This window comes from Apodemus sylvaticus, chromosome 12 (genome assembly GCF_947179515.1).
Source record: "Apodemus sylvaticus chromosome 12, mApoSyl1.1, whole genome shotgun sequence".
In the NCBI taxonomy this organism is placed as follows: Eukaryota; Metazoa; Chordata; class Mammalia; order Rodentia; family Muridae; genus Apodemus; species Apodemus sylvaticus.
Window position 1 is genome coordinate 34,557,952 of NC_067483.1, and position 21,438 is coordinate 34,579,389.

The 21,438-nt window shown below is 42.0% G+C and overlaps 1 protein-coding gene across 8 annotated transcripts in view; it reads right to left on the bottom strand.

Annotated features, from left to right (window-relative positions):
* Positions 1-21,438, bottom strand: part of Zranb3 (zinc finger RANBP2-type containing 3) — a 144,825-nt gene that overhangs the window by 49,639 nt on the left and 73,748 nt on the right. For all 8 annotated transcript variants that reach the window (XM_052200483.1, XM_052200485.1, XM_052200490.1 and 5 more), the window contains 2 exons: positions 17,613-17,784; positions 14,846-14,962 (listed from right to left, as the gene is read on the bottom strand). In XM_052200483.1, the coding sequence (XP_052056443.1) occupies positions 14,846-14,962; positions 17,613-17,784 (289 nt within the window). The remainder of the gene's footprint in view (positions 1-14,845; positions 14,963-17,612; positions 17,785-21,438) is intronic.

A 21,438-nucleotide genomic window follows, 5' to 3' on the forward strand; every position in this document is an offset into this window, starting at 1 on the left:
ATGCCAGAAGGTGAAATTTTATCCTGTTTCCTGCCAAGCCCATTGGAAGCACTGAACATGAAGTGTGAGCAGTGACACAAACAAAGATGCAGTGTTGCAGTTTGAGTGAATTACAACAAAGCAAACAACAACACTCAGCTTTTACAGGCACTGAAAGTGGCTGCTACTGGGGAATAAATTAGGAGTCATTTCTGGAGTGACACTTTTCAGCTTTAGTCATATTTAACATTAAAAATTAAAAAATACCTATCTAAAATTTATGTGCATCAACTGCAAAGTCTCAAGCATTATTCTACAAACTGCATTTTGCATGTCTAAATGTTCTGAACAATGCAATTCATCATATAGGAAGCTTGGGGGCTGGAGAGAACTTTAGCCTTGGATGTCGGTACCCCAGAAAGTGGAAATGAAGCTCTCTCAAAGCAAGCTGCTATAATTTCCACATATGTTGTCATGGCAACTGAAGCACTTTAATAAAGTGCATGTTTGCCTAAAGAGCTATATTTACAGGGATAAGCTTTTCGGTAAGTACATGTCAAGTTGGAATGTGTAAAGCACATTCATTACAATCCCAATGGAGACGTCTTATTGGAACAATTGCCCGACCTGGGCTCATGTGCATTCTTACCCAGTGAGGACTTCCCACCCCTGCTTCCAGCTACCCCTCATCAGGATCAGCGCTTCTGAGACAAAGCCCAAGCTCTCTCCCACGACTTTCAAAAGGCTTATGACTAGGGGCTGGGGAGATGCCTTAGTGGGTAAAAGCTCTTGCTACACAGGCATGAGGAAGCGAACCCAAGTCCTCAGCACCATCTCAGAGCTAGGCCAGCAGTGCACGCCTGCAACTTCATTTTTAGGGAGCTTCCAGTTTGGTGAGAGACCGTCTCAAGGGAATATGCCAAAAACTAATAGAGAGTAACACTCTATTTCTTTCATTAGCCTCTGAACTCATGCACATGGGCATGAACACCTTTAAATACATGTGCACACACATGGGTCAAATTGCTGAGAATCACTGCCTGAAAGTGTTTAGCCATCGATGCTACATATACGTCCAGCCTTCCCACTTCCACCCAAGCCTGAGGCTCAGGGAACGTTTCAGAGAGGGTGTCAGGAAGAATAAAAAGAGGCTAAGGTTGGGAAAATGCTATGAAAATGGTGTTCTGCAGACGAGGCATGGCTCTGACACATATGAATTCACATGTGTATCCTGTGCAAGGCCAAGTGAGCTGCAACTCCAGGGTGGAGGAGGGGGTCACCGGAGGCCCATGCCGAGTAAGGATCCGCCGGCAGCTCGTGACTGTTGAAGAGAGAGCCACTGTTCTTTGAGCTCGTGGCTAGGAGTAGGTTGCCCATGAGCATGAGCATGAGCGGCACTAACAGGACTCAGTGGGTTACACTTAAAAAAGGGAGGGGCAAGAGGTTGAGAGGGACATGTTCTTGGGGAGGCTAGGGAATTTTAGTGAGGAGGAGTAGGGATGGGTATGATTGATATAGTGTATACATACATGAAGTTTTTGAAGAATAATTTTAAAAGGAATAAATGATGACTAGGTGGAGTTTTGAGTTAATGGCATACACAGGTCATAAAAGCTTAGTTGTTTGCATGTGTACATATATACATATATGCATATATATGTATATGGATGCATAAAGATGCTTTTTGAAATGTTAATTCTTATACAGAGTGTGGTGGTAAACGATTTTAGACACAGCACTAAGAAGGCAGAGACAGGTGGTTCTATGTGAGGTTGAGGTCAACCTGGTTTACACAGAGTTCTAGGTCAATCAAGACTAAATAGTGAAAGTTTGTCTCAAAAAACAAAACAAAACAAACAAACAAAAAACCAAATTTAGTCTTAAAAGAAATAAAGAGGTTCATTTCTATGAAATATAAAACATGTGCAGCTGTTCACTAGATTTAGCACAGCAACTTAAACATCATTTGATAAGTTGAGTTCTAGGAGCAAATGCATTTGGAGTCTAGAATGACTTCGTGTAAGCAGACTTTAAGGATTCTTTATGTTCCCAAAGTTAGTGATTATTTGCACAGATTGACATTTCATTTTACTTTTTAAAGACTTATTTTATTTATAATTATGTGTTATATCTATGCACATGAATGTGGGTACCCACAGTAGCCAGAGGTGCAAGGGCTTCTGCAGATAAGAGTTGACAGTAGATGGGTGCTGGGAGCTGAACTCAGGTCTTCTGGAAAAGCAGAACTTGCTATTAAATGAGCCATCTCTCCAGGCCCAGGTGTACATTTAAAATGGATTCTTTATGCACTTTTCCTGTCTTTCATTCTAAGTAAACATCAACACCATTGCAATGTCTTATTTTAAATGACCTGAACAAGTGTCTGCTTGCTACACTATCAGGTGTGTGTGGTGGCAGGTCCCAGTGAGGCCTGGTACCTTGGTGATGTTGGCTCAGGTTTTGTGCTAACAGCTGAAGATGCACAGATTCACCACTGCTTTATTTTACTGAGATGTGTTTGTCAGGCAAACTTAGGTAACTAGTGGAGGCCACTGTCGATAGCTTATTTAAACACAATATTTTTAATTGTTGGTTTGAGATAGGGTCTTATTATAGAGCATGCTGGACATGGAGCTCATAATAATGCTCCTGCATCTGACCACTGAGTGCTGGGATTAATGGTGTGTGAGCTGCCACATCCATTTGGTAATGTTTTTCAGTGTATGTGTGGCTGTGTGGCTGTGTGTGCGCATGTGCGCGTGTTCGTGTGTGACTGCATGTCACATGTGTGCAGGCGCTTGCAGAAGCCAGATGAGGTAATTACAGGTGGCTCTGAGATGCCAATGGAATTGAACTTGGATCTTCTATAACAGCAGCTAGCCACTCTGAGTCATATCTCTGGAATCAATTTTCTAATATTTTTAATGAGATTTATATCATACTTTCTAAAATAAAACTGTGAAAAAATCTATACTGTTTTGAAGATGTGATCAAAGTTATTTAAAATTGTCAGTCTTAAATCACATAATAACAGGACGAAGGCAAAAGAAGAGAGGAGCATCAATACATCTTATAAAACCAAGACCAGGCTTTAGTCAGCTTCTTCCAGCTTTCAACTAAGGCTTCTTGACCTTGGCCTTGTGCGGTCTTCCTGCCCTTGACAGATCTGTCATTCACTCCTAGAAGAGCCCTACGACTTCCATTTACCAGGTCCTTCACACCTGAGAAGTGGTCACCTTTGTGAGCTGACAGGATGTTTCTCCTTCTGGATTGGATGTGTAAGTTCTTGGCGAGCCTAAAGGCGTTAAGAATCCCTTCAGGACAACGGACTGGGATGGAAGGTGACTGAGTGAGTAAAAGACAAGAGTGAGGCCCAGAGTTCAGGTCCCCAAGCCCATATGCAACTGGATGCAGTAGATGCCTGTAATCCCAGAGCTCCTTAGGTGAGAAAGAAGATGGAGACAGAATCCCTGGACACTCACAGGCCAGCTAGCTGGCAAAGGAGCAGCGAAGTCTCACACATGGCAGAAGACCAAGACTGACACTGAGGGTGTCCTCTAACCTACACACATGCAGCATGGCACTTCCATACCAGCACTCATACACACACTCATAAACACAGTACTAAAAAAAATGTCAGTCAGGTCAGTTCTGTGAGACCCCCACCAACCTATCACCACTTTTTTTTAAAGCAACTTCATCCCTTACTTCTTCATCCTACACAAGTTGCCATTTGCCCTTGTCGTTGGAATTGAGCCCAATTTCTTTCCTATTACAGTAGAGTATTATTTGCCTAATTGCTGAGTATTTGCCCATATTGCTGAGTATTCTTTAGAGTTCAGCAAGTGTCACAGTGATTTCTGCTTTAACAGTCATGCTTTTAGCTAAGGGAATGCAAGCACAAGAGAAGCTCACAGATGTGCTAGATTTCAACAGTTCTGGGGATCCAAACTCCAGTCCTTATATTTGCACGGCAAGCACTTTAACCACTGAGAAATCTCCATCCTAACTGTACAGTTTAAGCATCTGGGACTCCTTTAGTACTATCTGTTTCCTCTAAGATGAAATTAACATTTTATGTGCACTTAATTTATTACTGTTGGGCGGATTTCTGAGTTCGAGGCCAGCCTGGTCTACAAAGTGAGTTCCAGGACAGCCAAGGCTATTCAGAGAAACCCTGTCTTGAAAAAACCAAAAAATCCAAAAAACAAAACAAAACAAAAAAATTATTACTGCTGACTGCTTCTTACTAATAAACGGGAGGCAGGCTGTTCCTGGTTCAAAGCCAGACTTTCCCAAACCACAGATCAGGCAGAGGAATAAGCCCTCTGCAACTCCTCCTAGACCCTGGGCAGCAGGGAATACTGTAATAACCTTATTATCTCTCACAGCATTTTAAAGTGAGATTCTACTTACATTAAACTGCTAAAGCAATTAAATAGGAAGCACGCTTTGTGCCCACAGGAAACATGTTTAAGTAAATTTCCCTTCAGCAAATCAGGCACTGAAGAATGCTACCACTCCCAAATTGACAAGAAAATTTAAATTACAGGTTGGTTTTTAATAATTTTCATTAAAAAACAAAACAAAACCCAAAACTGGCATTTCTGTTGAAATTGTTGTTTTCTCTAAAAATGAGACAGTGTGGTAATGTGCCCCCAAATAAATGTTAATTGGCTGAACCAAATATATTACATCTATCTTGAAATGCAAATCAAAACAACCCTGAGATTTCACCTCACACCAGTCAGAATGGCTAAGGTTAAAAACTCAGGAGACAGCAGGTGTTGGCAAGGATGTGGAGAAAGAGAAACACTCCTCCACTGTTGGTGGGATTGCAAGATGGTACAACCACTATGGAAATCAGTCTGGCAGTTCCTAAGAAAACTGGACATGACACTTCCGGAGGACCCTGCTATACCTCTCCTGGACATATATCCAGAGGATTCCCCAGCATGCAATAAGGACACATGCTCCACTATGTTCATAGCAGCCTTATTTATAATAGCCAGATGCTGGAAAGAACCCAGATATCCCTCAGTGGAGGAATGGATACAGAAAATGTGGTATATATACACAATGGAGTACTATTCAGCAATTAAAAACAATGAATTCATGAATTTTTTAGGCAAATGGTTGGAACTGGAAAATATCATCCTAAGCGAGGTAATGCAATCACAAAAGAATATACATGGAATGCAATCATTGATAAATGGATATTAATTAGCCCTGAAACTCTGAATACTGAAGATACAATTAGCATATCAAATGATTCCCATGAAGAAGGAAGAAGAGGGCCCTAATCCTGGAAAGGCTTGATCCAGCATTGAAGGGAGTACCAGGACAGAGAAAAGGGAGGGGGGGAAGATAGGAGAATGGATGGAAAGAGGAGGACTTATGGGACATATGGGAAGGGGGGAACTGGGAAAGGGGAAAGCTTTTGGATTGTAAACAAAGAATATAGAAAATAAAAATATATAAAAAAATTTTTAAAAAAAAGATTTATTTGAGGGCTGGATTAAAAGCACTTGATGCTCTTGCAGAGGACTCAGGTTCCAGTCCCAGCACCAACACGGTGGCTTACAGTCATCTGTACACCAGTCCCAGAGGAACTGACACCCTCTTCTGTCCTCCATAGGAACTGCCTGCACACAGTACACAGACATTCATTTAGGCAAAACCCCCACACATAAAATAATTAGATCCTTTAAAAGACTTGTTTTTAAAATTATGTATACGCATGCTAGTGCAGATGACCACAAGAAAATACCAGATTCTCTGGAGCTAGAATTACAGGTGTTGTAGGCCACTCGATGTGGATGCTTAAAATTAAACTTTTGTCCCTGGCAAAGGGAAATATGCTTGCTTAACCTCTGAGCCATTTCTCTGGCCCCAAATATCTGCCACCTCCCCAGAGTGTATTACGCTGACTAATTCTGAGGAATCTTCATTTTTATCAATTGCATTCATACTAAGTATTATAAAGTAAAATAAAATAGATACATTAAAAAAAAAAAAACCCTATGGGCTGGAGAGATGGTTCAGTGGTAAGAGCACTGATTGTTCTTCTAGAGGTCATGAGTTCAATTCCCAGTAACTACATGGTGGCTCACAACTGTCTATAATGAGGTCTGATGCCTTTTTCTGGTATGCATGAAGATAGCAACACTGTACTCATAATAAAAAAAATATTAAACAAAACAAAACAAAAAAAAAAACAAAAAAAAAACCCTGTTTCTTGTTGGGGCTGGACAGCTCAGTGGCAGAGGTGCTAGCCTAGTTTTCGTTGCTTGGGGTTGCTGGGTTACACCAGTTCTCAGTAATCTTTGTGAGTTTGTATAAAGTGCTTCATCTGCTGGACTGCACCCTACCAGCCGCATAGCCTTCTCTTTTCTACTTGCACATTCCTTAAGACAACTTTCCAGTAACCTTCCCCTGGGTTCTTCCCTAGCATCTGGGCTTGAGGCAGTAAGCAAAGCCTTTTGTAGGTGAGTATTTATCTCACTGGTCTCTCCAAAGGGCTGCAAATTCTGTAAGTAGACTCCGCCATTTTTACCACACCTCTCCAGCAGCCCTTCATAATAGGGACTTCATGCTCTTTATCAGGAAACACGCTTTTTTTTTGTTTGTTTTTTGATTTTTAAAAGGAAGCTTCAAGAGTAATACATTGACTGTTATAATCAATCTATAATCTTCAATTTAATTTATAAACTGATATGGGAGAATTCAGCAACACATTTTGTCATAGAAAAAAGATGTAGCTTATAACTAGTTACCTCCTAAAAGGCCCTCTTAACTTTATTATTCAGAATCATAATATACTCTAACTATTGGAATTCAGTAACAGGGGGGAATTGTATCAAGAACCCCCATTTTGTAATGGCAGGAACTAAAGGTTTTTGGCTGGATCCAGAAATAGAAAACAGTCCAAAACACATTAGTGGCTGAAAACAGAGGCTCTGGTGTGAGAGGAAGGATGACTGAGGTCAGTAAAGGTGGGGCCAGGGACTGGGTGTTTGTTTCACTTTATTTTTAAGAATGTAAGTCAAACTGGGGACAGCTGATTCTAGTCTCCTTCCTTTTCCTTCGAGGGTCTTGATTAATTAGATGTCAACTTCCTACTAATGACCATCACTTACAAGTTACAATTACATATTAACACAGGAAAAAAAAATCCCCTAAAGAGTTCTTTCTCTTATTTTAAAGCAGTAGTATGTACTGAGCATTAAGCACAAAGACAGATAAGTAAGCAAACAAACCAGAGAAGGAGATGGTTATTAGCTACTAGAAAGGCCGTATCTGTCAATGAAGTGTCACTATGTCTGGCGTGTGGCGGGCCTAGCTGTTGCTGCACTGTTTCCAGTGATCCATGATCAAGAGAGAGCCAAGGAGGACCCAAGAACTGCAGCACAGGAAGATGGAGGAGGGCGAGAGCTGTACACACCTTCTTCTGCTTCACGCCTTGCGTGTTTATCCTCATAGACAATTCTTCCAAACACAATACAAAGGCAGTGCAAGATTAAAGTTTAACTTAAATATTTTCCTTTGAAATTTATGTCCTTTACCTGAACAATTGCCGTACTCAAAGAATGGTAATTTTTTTTTTTATACATGTAGGTTACTACTAGTAAAATTTTAGTTTTCAGGTTTAACTTTATGACTGAATTCCAGGTAATGTGCAGGTGTGTGGACTGGTGTGTAGGTTCACATCGGCAACCCCAGCACTGACTATGGAGGGGAAGACAGCACTTGTACAGTGTAAGCCTGGAGACTGTGAGGTACACTGCCTCAAACAACCAACAACTAAAAGAGAAGTCAAGAGAAAGAAGGAAAGGGACAGACAGACAGACAGAAAGGAGAAAAGGAAGGAAGAGCAAGAGAGAGGAAGGAAGACGAACACATAGACAGACAAAAGGGTAGGCTTATAAACCTATAGTAATTAATTTACCTGTAGCCTAAGGTGAGATTTATGGGTCAAGAAAACAAAGCAGGGTTCAGAAACACACACACACACACACACACACACACACACACACACACACACACACAGACCTCCTTGATTTTTTAAAAAAGATCTTGACCTAGCTACTTAAAGTTGTCAGTTTGACATAAGCTACAGTTAACTGATGAAGGAGAACCTCAATTGTCTATGTGAGAACAGTCTATGGGCAGGTGTGTTCTGCATTCTTTAGATTGGTGACAGGTGTGTAAGGGCTTAGCCCACTGTGGGTGGCAACATCCCTAGGTTGGTGGGCTTGAGCTGAACAGGAAAGCTAGTGGAGAGCTGGAGAGAGGTCTTAAGAGCACCGAGTGGTCTTCCAGAGGATTCCATTTCAATTCCCAAGAGACCCAACATCCTTTTCCAACCTCCCCAGGTACACAAGTGGCACACAAACATATATGCAGGCCAACAGTAATACACATAAAATAAAATTAAAATGAAAAAATATAAAGAAAAGACTATTGAAAAAAACCAACAAAGCAAAGAAAGCCAACCAGCAAGCAAGCAGCATTTCCCTATGGTTTCTGATTCTAGCTTCCTCCTGCCTTGAGGTCCTGCTCTGACTTTCTTCTTCAAAGAAGAGGTACTAGGACCTAAGTCTTTAAATTGCTTTTGGTCAGCAAGCTATTAAAATAGCTAAAATTGCTATTTTAGTGCAGCAACAAAGATCAAACTAGAGACATGATCAAAATGCACTGCATGAAAAGGATTTTTAATAAAAAAAAAAATCAAACTAGAGCAAGTGCTAAAGAAATTCAATGAGAAAAAAAGGTATTTCTAAAAATGAATGTTAAACACACATATACTTACACACACACACACACACACACACACACACACACACACACACACACCAGATATACAGTGTGATTCAACAATGGAGCGCCATGACGGCACAATGAGACACTATGAACACAATACTAAGATGGCCCAATGGATTGGACAATGAAGCAGTGCAGACACAATGGGGCACTGTGAACAAAGCAGTGTAAGGGCAAAAGACCACTGCAGTGGGAAGACTGAACCTGTCATGGAACAGTGAACCACCGTGACAACACAGTGGAGCAGTGGGAGGGAGTAACAGAGCACAGTGAAGACACAATGGAGCAATACAGTAATGGAGAATTGTTATGGGACAGTAGAGCACTATGATAGAACACTGGAGCACTGTGATAGGACAAAGGAGCACAGTAATGAGATAAGGGAGATACATGATGGTGCAATGGAGTACTGTAATGGAACAATGGAGTACTGTGTTAAATGGAGCAATGGCACTGTGATAGAACAGAGCATCATGATGACAGAATGGAGCACTATGGTAACATAATGGAGCACTGTGATAAGACAGTGGAGCACTGTGATAACACAATGGAGAACTATGATGAGAAAACAGAACACTGTGATGAGACAATGAACACTGTGATGACACAATGGAGCACTGTGATGAGACAATGAACACTGTGATGACACAATGGAGGACTGTGATGAGACAGTGGAACACTGTGATGAGACAATGAACACTGTGATGACACAATAGAGCACAGTGATGACACAATGAACACTGTGATGAGACCATGGAGCACTATGATGAGACAGTGGAGCACTGTGATGACACAACAGAGCACTGTGATGAGACAATGAACACTGTGATGAGACAGTGGATCACTGTGATAACATAATGAACGCTATGATGACACAAGGGAGAAATGTGATGACACAATGAACACTGTGATGACACAATGAACACTGATGAGACACTGGAGCACTGTGATGATACAATGGAGCACTGTAATGAGACAGTGGAGCACTGTGATGAGACAATGGAGCACTGTGATTAGACAATAAATATTGTGATGACACATTGGAGCACTATGATGACACAGAACACTGTGATGAGACAATAGAGCACTATGACTGAGACAGTGGAGCATTGTGATGACACAATGAACACTGTGATGAGACAATGGAGCACTGTGATGAGACAGTGGAGCACTATGATGAGACAGTGGAGCACTGTCATGACATAATGGAGTACTGTGATGACACAATGGAGCACTGTGATGACACTATGGAACACAGTGATGACACAATGGAGCACTGTGATGACACAATGGAGGACTGTGATGAGACAGTGGAGCACTGTCATGACATAATGGAGTACTGTGATGACACAATGGAGCACTGTGATGACACAATGAACATTGTGATGACAACAGAGCACTTGTGATGATACAATGAACACTGTGATGACACAATAGAGCACTGTGATGAGACAATGGAGCACTGTGATGAGACAATGGAGCATTGTGATGACATAATTGAGTACTGTGATGACACAATGGAGTACTGTGATGATACAACAGAGTACTGTGATGACACAATAAAGCACTGTGATGACACAATGAAGCACTGTGATGACACAATGAACACTGTGATGGGACAATGGAGCACTGTGATTGAGACAACAGAGCACTGTGATAGCACAAAAGAGCACTGTGATGACACAATGAACACTGTGATGGGACAATGGAGTACTGTGATGACACAATGGAGCACTGTGATGACACAATGGAGAACTGTGATGAGACAATGAACACTGTGATGACATAATAGAGCACTGTGATGACACAATGGAGCACTATGATGCAACAGTGGAGCACTGTGATGTCACAATGGAGGACTGTGATTACACAATGGAGCACTGTGATGACACAACAGAGCACTGTGATGGCACAATGAACACTGTGATGACACAACAGAGAACTGTGATGACGCAATGAACAGTGTGATGACATAATGGAGGACTGTGATTACACAATGGAGCACTGTGATGACATAATGGAACACTGTGATGACACAATGGAGGACTGTGATGATACAATGGAGCACTGTGATGACACAACAGAGCACTGTGATGACACAATGAACACTGTGATGACACAACAGAGCACTGTGATGAGACGATGAACACTGTGATGACACAACAGAGCACTGTGATGAGACGATGAACACTGTGATGACACAACAGAGCACTGTGATGAGACGATGAACACTGTGATGACACAATGGAGGACTGTGATGATACAATGGAGCACTGTGATGACACAACAGAGCACTGTGATGACACAATGAACACTGTGATGACACAACAGAGCACTTTGATGAGACGATGAACACTGTGATGACACAATGGAGGACTGTGATTACACAATGGAGCACTGTGATGACACAACAGAGCACTGTGATGACACAATGGACCACTGTGATGACACAATGGAGCACTGTGATGACACAAAAGAGCACTGTGATGACACAATAAACACTGTGATGATACAACAGAGCACTGTGATGACACAAAAGAGCACTGTGATGACACAATAAACACTGTGATGATACAACAGAGCACTGTGATGACACGATGAACACTGTGATGACACAATGAACACTGTGATAAGATAATGGAGCACTGTGATTGAGACAATAGAGAACTGTGATGACACAATAGAGCACTGTGATGACATAATGAACACTATGATGACACAACAGAGCACTGTGATGACACAATGAAGCACTGTGATGAGAAAATGGAGCACTGTGATGACACAATGGAGATCTGTGATAACATAATGGAGCACTGTGATGACACAATGAAGCACTGTGATGACACCATGGAGCACTGTAATGACACAATGGAACACTGTGATGATACAATGAATACTGTGATGACACAATGGAGCACTCTGATGACACAATGAACACTGTGATGACACAATGGAGCACTGTGATGACACAATGGAGCAGCGTGATGAGACAATGGAGCAGTGTGATGAGACAACAGAGCACTGTGACAACACAGTGGAGCAGGGTGATGAGACAGTGGAGCACTGTGATAAGGCAGTGGAGCACTGTTTTGACACAATGAAGCACCGTGATAATACAATGGAGCACTGTGATGATACAATGGAGCACCATGATGAGACAGCTGAACATTGTGATGAGACCGTGGAACACTATGATGAGACAGTGGAGCACTGTGATGACACAGAGGAGCACTGTAATGACTCAGTGGAAAATGTGATGACACAATGGAGCACTGTGAGCGGACACTAGAGCATTTGATAGGATGATGGAACATTGTTATGGAACAGTGGGATCTGTGATAGGACAATGGGACCCTGTGATGGCACAAGGAAGACTGTGATGAGACAGTAGAGCTCTGTGATGAGGTCATGGAGTACTGTGAAAGGACAGCAGAACATTGTGATGACAGCGGAGCACTTGAGCATACAGTGGAACACACTGGGGGATTACTACAGCGCTTGGGTTAGGAAATGGAACCGCTGTGATGGTGAAATAGAGCCTGTGGTGGGAGAATGGAGCACTGTGAAATAAGAGTGGGGTTCTAGTTTTAGAGGCAAATCATCTTGTGAGGAACGGAGCAGAACATTGTTTTAGGACAGTAGACCATTTCTATGGCACATCATAGCACTGGGAGCGCACACTGAAAACCCTGCTTTGGAATAATGGAGCCACGTGATGGGCAGCACTGTGAGCAGACAATGCAGTGCTGCGAGAGGATAACAAAGCACTGTAGCACATGACGGATGTGATGAGATAACAGAGTATTGTGATGGAATGATACAGCACTGTGATCACAATGGAGCACTATGATTTGATGGTGGAGCACAATGACTTGATGGTAGAGCACTATGATTTGATGGTGGACCACTATGATTTGACAGTGGCACATTGTGGGACAGAGGAGTGTTGTGAGGAGACAATGAAGAACTTTAATAGGATACTAAAGCACAGTCCCATTTCTAGGTTTCCGCCCTCAAAAGATAAAAATGATGTCTAGGGCTAGAGAGATGGCTATGTGGATAAAAGTGCTTTTTATACGAATTTGAAGACTCAAGTTTGATCCCTAGAATCTATGTAAAAAGTCTGGATGTGGTGGCACGTATCTGTAAACTCAGCATTCCTAGGGCAGGCTGGGGGGTGGCATCAGAAGGAGCTGGAAGCTGGTCTGGAGTAGGCCGTTCCGTCCCAGAAACGAGAGACCTCGACTTAGGAAAGGTAGGAGAGAAACAACTCCTGAAAGTTGTTCTTCGATTTGTACACATGCGCTCTGGCATCTACAAACTCCCCGATTAATGAAAATGATGTCTATATTAACAGGTACATAGACTATCACATTATTTTTACTCATAAAAGCACATCCTACTAACGAGGGACATCATAAAATCTACAATACCTTAAAACTCTAATCACTAGTGAAGAAAGCATAAAAACTAAATGCTGTAATTCTATACACTGGAGGCTACCCAAGAGGCAACAGAAGGAAAAAAAAACGACTTATGCAACACACTGAATTATACTAAGAGCTTTACAGAACATGAAAAAAAACCTTAAGGCTCTGGAAAGAGATAATTCAGTGATCGAAAGCTAACATGCAGCCGCCATACTTGGACTGCAAGGGACCTCTCTGGTGTAACAGAAACAACCTCTAGAGTACACTGGCGTACACACAAGTACACACACTTGATAAACCTTATCCACATATAAACTTTTGAAGATTGGTTTATTTTTATTTTATGTGTATGAGTGTTTTGCCAGCATGTATGTCTGTGCATGTATGCATGTAGTGTCCAGAGAGGCCAGACGAGGGAGGAGGATTGCCTGGAACTGAAGTAACAGTTAGTTGTGAGCAACGTGCAGGTGCAGGTAACCGAGCTGAGTCCTTTGCAATAACAGCCACTGAGCCATCTTTCTAGGCCCTATCTATCTATCTGTCTATCTATCTGTCTATCTGTCTGTCTGTCTGTCTGTCTATCTATCTATCTATCTATCTATCTATCTATCTATCTATCTTTAAAGCATAAATGTCATGTTATATAGGTTATAAGTTAGCAACTTACACTTAATAATCTATATTTATATCTATATCTATATCTATATCTATATCTATATCTATATCAGAACTGTGGGCTGGAGGGATGACTCAGTGCTTAGGGTCACTAGTGAGTGATCTTACAAAGGACCCAGGCTCAATTCCTAGAGCCTCTGCTGGGCAGTTCACAACTCTCCACACCTCTACTTGCAGGGGACTGGATGCCTTATGGCCTCTTGGAGCACATGTATGGGCATGGTCCATATGAGTGCAGGCAGACACACATAAAAACACATAAAAAATTCTTAAATGTGCTCTACACATGAAAGCCAAGAGAGGGGTTGTACACCCTTACTCCCAGCACTCCAGAGGCAGTAGTGGATCTCTGTGAGTTCCACGCCACCCTGGACTATATCGTGAATATTCCTGGCCATTGGAGGTACCATAGTGAGACCCTGTCTCAAAACAAACCACACAACAAATAAACAAACCAAAACAAAAAAGAATCCCTAACAATCTCAGGATTGAGAGGAATCACACTCAGTATTTACAGATACTGCCACACTTGTCAAAACAGTAACATACAATAAGTTTATTGGATAGCCACACAGATTGAAGAACTCCCAACACTATCAAAATTTTATGTGAATGTGAGTGAATCTAATTCTTTAAACTCCAGAACACAAAAGATGCTTGTCTTGACCTCTAAAAGGATAATTTGTAGGAGTCATGAAGAGAAACCATGCCGGAAGCTAATAAAGAGAGCCTCTGTACACCCCTTAAACAAGGTGTACATATAAAACTATATCAAGCAGTGGTTTTTCCACTGCAGTGTTTTCCATACACTTTGGTTTTTCCATAATAACTTAAAAAGGCAGTGACATGTTGTAGTATATTAATAACCCATTGGACTAATTAAAAAGCATCAAAAACTTTGTATGATGACAAATACATAATGGCCCAACAAGGAGTACCTTGGCAATTGCAGTCTGCTTAAACATGCGCGTTATCAACCCCATGACGGTCTCCATGGCACCTGAATTTGGAGCTTTCATTAATTTCTGCCATTCTTCAAAGCTGGCATTCAGCTCCTATGTGGGAAGGATTAACAATGTTTAAGAATACAGCATCAAGAACAGAACGATTCATCCAGTCATGAATCAGGTCCTACCTCCCCCTTCTCTGTACAGAAAGCTATAAAAAGAAAACTCCCATAGATTCCAACGTGCTCATTTAAAACCACAATGCAGAGGCTGGTCACATGTCTGTGCCAGTGACAAAAGCCAGTGAAAAGCTATGTCATACCATTCAACTGAAGCTTCCTCTTGAAAAAGTGCATAATGTGAAAAAAAAATATGAACACATCAGAAAACAAGATTGTGAAATTTAGCTCGGGCAGTGGTGGCGCACGCCTTTAATCCCAGCACTTGGGAGACAGAGGCAGGTGGATTTCTGAGTTCGAGGCCAGCCTGGTCTATAGAGTGAGTTCCAGAACAGCCAGGGCTATACAGAGAAACCCTGTCTCGAAAACCACCCCCCCCCAAAAAAAAACTGTGAAATTTTATTTTGTAATAAGATATTATTTAAACAAGCATAAGGATGAGAGAAATATTAGTTACATAAAATGTAATATGGTCATAAATTAGTTATTTCATTTTCTCTCCACTGTTAAAACATCTGAGATACTACTCAGTAATTAAAAACAATGAATTCATGAAATTCTTAGGCAAATGGTTAGATCTGGAAAATATCCTAAGTGAGGTAACCCAGTCACAAAAGAACACACATGGAATATAGTCACTGATAAGTGGATATTAGCTCAGAAGCTCTGAATACCCAAGACACAATTCACATATCAAATGATTCCCAAGAAGAAGGAAGGAGAGGTCCCGGATCCTGAAAAGGCTTGTTTCAGCACTGTAGGGGAGCACCAGGACAGAGAAGTAGGAGGGAGTTGATAGGAGAATGGGCGGAGGGAAGAGGGCTTAGGGAACTTATAGGGAGGGGGGAACCGGGAAAGGGAAAATGATTTGGAATGTAAACATAGAATATAGAAAAGAAAAAAAAATTGTTCAACATCATTATTCATTAGGGAAATGCCAATCAAAACAACCCTGAGATTTCACCTCACACCAGTCAGAATGGCTAAGATTAAAAACTCAGGAGACAGCAGGTGTTGGCAAGGATGTCGAGAAAGAGGAACACTCCTCCACTGCTGGTGGGATTGCAAGCTGGTACAACCACTCTGAAAATCAGTCTGGCGGTTCCTCAGAAAACTGGGCATGACATTCTGGAGGACCCTGCTATGCCACGCCTGGGAATATACCCAGAGGATTCCCCACCATGTAATAAGGATACATGCTCCACTATGTTCATAGCAGCCCAATTTATAATAGCCAGAAGCTGGAAAGAACCCAGATGTCCCTCAACGGAGGAATGGATACAAAAATTGTGGTATATATACACAATGGGATGCTATTCAGCCATTAGAAACAATGAATTCATGAAATTCTTAGACAAATGGATGGAGCTGGAGAACATCATACTAAGTGAGGTAACCCAGTCTCAAAAGAACACTCATGGTATGCACTCACTGATAAGTGGATATTAGCCTAGAAACTTGGAATACCCAAGGCATAATCCACATATCAAATGATGTCCAAGAAGAAGGAAGGAGTGGCCCTTGGTTCTGGAAAGACTCAGTGCAGCAGTGTAGGGGAATACCAGAACAGGGAAGTGGGAAGGGGTGGATGGGGGAACTGGGGGAGGGAAGAGGGCTTATGGGACTTTCAGGGAGGGGAGATCCAGGAAAGGGGAAATCATTTGAAATGTAAATAAAGAATATATCAAATAAAAATAAAATTAAAATAAAAAAAAAGAAATACTGTAGCACCCAATGATTATAAGACACTTATTTAACTTCTGGGATTTAACAACTCAAACTTCTTGTCCACTCAGTCACATGTGGATGAACGTTTTGAGACTGTACAGGTACAATATGTAAATGGAGATAAGGTCAAGGAAAATAAACATTTGGCTTTCAGATGTGTTAAATATTATAGCCTGCAACATTATCAAAGGACTTCAGATTTCAAGAACAGAGCTACATTTATGTTATTCTACAATATAGCTATTTATACTTAAAAGAATCTTCATGTGTGTGATGTATGTGCATGTGTACATGCATGCAAGCACTCATGCATGCACTCTGTAGCACATGTGTGTGAGGGTGTCAAGGACAACCTAGGCTGCTGGTCTCGCTGCCCCTTGTTTGAGACAGGGTCTCCTACTGTTCCCTCCTATGGCCTGAGAGCTTCAGGGGATCTTGTGTCTCTGCTCCCACCTCATTGCAGCAGCACTGGGAGGACAGAGCACACATTATGGGGCCAGTTTGACTTGGCTCGCTCTGACAGCCCAAGTCATGTCCTCTCACTTACATGGCAAGTATTTCACCGATGGAGCCACTGACCCAGCCCCCCGCCCCCAACACACACACACATACACACACACCTGTGGATTTACATTATAGACACCATGAATCCTTAATACTAAATAGTTTTTAAAGTCTTAGTGATTTATATTTGATAATTAAAATCTTCTTGTGCTTTTCTTGAGATGATATAAAATTAACAGCTGTTCTACGAATCAAGCCTGTTTTAAGAAAGCATGCTTTTCTGTGAAGTATAATACCCAATCTGTAACGTAACAGAGTAAGCCTCTCACCTAAAGATAGGCGCTCACCTTGACAGCGGCTGGTGGGAGATCAAAGGGAATGCGCTGCCTGACTTTTGGGGGCAGCTGGCTTAGAACTTCACTCTTTAGTCTTCTGATCATTATGTCACTCAGTAGCTGGTGAAGTTCACTAAGGTTCGACGCCCCTCTACAGTCCCACTGGCGCCTTTTACCAAAGTATCTGTGAAGACACAAAGCACAAGCAGCAAATGTTACAGTAGGAAATCCATGTATGCAGTATGCCCTTCCTATTAATAATAAGGAGCAAAATGGCACCCTTTACTGTTATTTCTGAATGAAAATCAGCTTCAGAAAGCAAATCCAAGGGACCAGAGAGATGGGTCAGTGGCTAAGAGGGCACAGTGCTCTTGTTGTGGACCTCAAGTTTGGATTCTAGCATTCACATTTGTAACTCACATTCTAGGACGTCTGACAGACTTTGAAGGAACACCCCCCACTTTTAAAAAAACCTAAAGGAAAAAAGGCTACCCAAAGCAGTGAGTGCTGATTTACAATTGCAATTTTTCAAGTCCACTACTCAAGGGACTGAGGTAGGGAATTACCAGGCAAACTACCACTGAGCCACACCCTAGCCTGACATATTTTCATGTTTCCTTTAATGTTCATATACTCATACTTAACTTAAACATTTGTAAAAATATTAAACAGGGAAAATGCTAGGTGGTAGTGGCACAGGCCTTTAGTTCCAGCACTTAGACAGTGGATCTCTGATTCCAGACCAGCCTAGTCTACAGAAAAAGTTCCAGGACAGCCAGAGCTACACAGAGAAATTCTGTCTTGAATAACAACAAAACGAAACAAAACACTAGGAAAATGCTTGCTAATAACTGATTCTGTCACATATTTCTCTATTCATCACACTAAGTATATCTGACCACATCATTAACAAAAGAAAACCAAGACTCCAAACTGCCAATGTAGAAACAAGTTGGAAGGGCTCTTTAATTTTGATTTTAATATGAAATACCTGAATTAAAATGGACTTTAAGCATGCTATCTGATCCCAGGACGAGTTCTGTAGGTGTGGCTAGCTGGATGTTCGTTGATAAGACTGCACCCAGATAGGAGCAGGTGCAGGACCTGCCTCCTGTAAAGGACCAATATACGTGCTCCAGAAGGGCAGATGTCTGAGAACTTGTGTTTGTTTTGTTGGTGATTCTCGGGATTGAACACAGGGCCTCACACATGCTGGGCAAGTGTGTCCTCAGCATGAAGTTTGAGCGAGCTACCATCAGAACGCCACAGCACCATGTTACCTGTTACGAGGAGGCTTCTCTACTCTGCCTGGAGACTACGTGTCACAGAAAAGCATGAGTGATTGCTTCCTGGTGTTTACCTCAAGCCACTGTGAGCCCTGTGCTCGGCTCGGTGAGGGATGGACTCCAAAACTGTTCCTCCTTGCTGCCTCCCTCCCTCCACTACACTCAGAAGCCAAAGGTGGCGCTTACTCCAAAGAACATTGGCACCTTGGGAAGTAGGGTGGGGTGGATTGAGGAGGAGTCAGGGCAAGGAAAGGGGGAGGAATATGATCGAAATACATTGTAGGCACATACGAAATTCTCAGAGAACAAAAATATTCCATTAAAGAGCGTGGGGCTGGGAGTGGCTGCACTCCTTTAACCAATCCCACCTCTAGGACCAGCAGGGTGTATGCACGGACTTCCAGGCAAGTAAGGGCTGGAATGAAAGGAAGACCCTGTCTTTAAAAAAAAAGTATTCTTAACCTGAGATTTGGGAAGTGGGGAAATGACGAACAGGGGCCACCGCCCATCAACAACTGGGTATTTGTCATTATATTGATAGTGATTATATATAGCTTTTATAAAATCATGTGTATTTGGGAGGGTGCATATGAGACATGGTGCTTGTATGGAGTCAGACAACAATGTGTGGGAGTCGGGTCTCTCTTATAGCATGTGGGTTCCTTCCCTGCTTAGCCACTGTATCAGCCTAACTGTTCGATTTTTCAAAACAGCCCTATTGAAACACAACTTATATTCCCATACAATACACTCTGAATAAATGAGTTTGAGGGCAGCCTGGGCTACATGAGCCACAAAAAAAAAAAAAAAAAAAAAAGTAAAAATAATAAAAGGAAGAAAGAAAAAGAACTCTCCCCATACCTTAAACAAACACTTTTTTCCCCCTTAAAATGGGCTCTCTATAGACTCCAGGCTATCCTGGGCTTAAGGGTGTGTCTGCCATGTCGAAGGTCGTTGCTCACTTTCTGTCCCTGCTGACTCTCATGCTGAGTGGAACTCCACTGCATGCAACTCTATGGCTTCCTTCACTGCACACTGATTTTAAAATCCTTCTGTGCAGCAGCTTAATGCATCTTTCACCCCTTTTACAGCTGAATAAAATTCCACTCTATAGACAGACACAAGTGTTTTTAGCTGTTGTCCCACCGAAGGACATCTGGTTTGTTCCCAAGTTCTGTGTCTCACAGAAAAAACAGCTCTAAGTTCATATACTTCCATTTCTCTTGGGTATGTGCTAGGCACAGAATGACCAAAACAGTGACTGTGAATTACGGAAAGAATGACTAGGTTTCGAAAGCACTTTACACAGCCCTCAACAGTGAAGGAAGGAAGCCAGCGCCGAACCGTAAGATGTATCGAGCAGTGCAGACAAGAGTTACAACTTCTCCACATCCTCTCTGTCCTTGTCATCTGGTCTTCTCTGTCTTGCCAAGTACAGAGTTCTCTCTTGGAGTTTTGAATTGTACTCTCTGGTGACTGATAGAAAGCATTAGATATGTTTGGTGGTAATTATATATCTTTTACTGAGGAATGTCTATGCAAATCACTTGGCCATTTCAACTGAGTTGGCTTTAGCACTGAGTTCTAAGAGCTATCCACATTTAAACACATGACATCTATCAAGTACACACTTTGAAAATATTGTTCCCATTTTGTGGGAAATCTTTTCAAAGGTATATATAACTTTTATAAAATCTGCAGGCTGTCCTCAGCCTGAAGTTTGAGCGAGCTGCCATCAGAACGCCACAGCACCGTGTTACCTGTTACGAGGAGGCTTCTCTACTCTGCCTGGAGACTACGTGTCACAGAAAGAAGCATGAGCGATTGCTTCCTGGTGTTTACCTCAAGCCACTGCGAGCCCTGTGCTGGCCTCAAACTTGCGATCCTCCTGCCTCAGCCACCTAAGCACTGGGACTATCAGCATGTATCACCATGCCCAGCTTCATGTCTTGACACTATCTCAGTAAGTACTAAGGTATTACTTTGATAGAACAGACTTCACCCTGTTGCTCTTCCATTGTCCCCGATGCCAGCCTCCTAGCTAGAAATGCCTACATAATTAAAAAGTGTGAAGACTTATCACCATGCTCTCCTGTAACGTCTTCCATCTAGGAGCTGATGTTGCATTCAGTTCTTTGAAGTTTGGGGACTGAATTTTTATATTTGGCATATACATCCTAGTTTTCAAATGGATATTAAGTTTTCCTAGAATGTCGCCACATGAATGTCTACTTATTTCCCACCCCACCCCCACCTTGCTTTTTCTCTGTATGGCCCTGATTGTCCTGGAACTTACGCTGAAAACCAGACTGGCCTCGATCCCACAGATGTCTGCCTGCCCCTGCGCACCTCCCTCCCCTGTTGGGATTAAAGGCATTCACCACCACCACCACCCAGCTATGAATGTCTTTTGTTCAAAGGCCATTTATTATAAATGGAGGCATTGGTTTCTGGGCTCTTCTATTCCACTGATATGGGTATCTATTCTTTCCTCAACATTTTCTTTACATTTATTTATTTTGTATATGGTGCAGTGCATGTAGAAGTCAGAA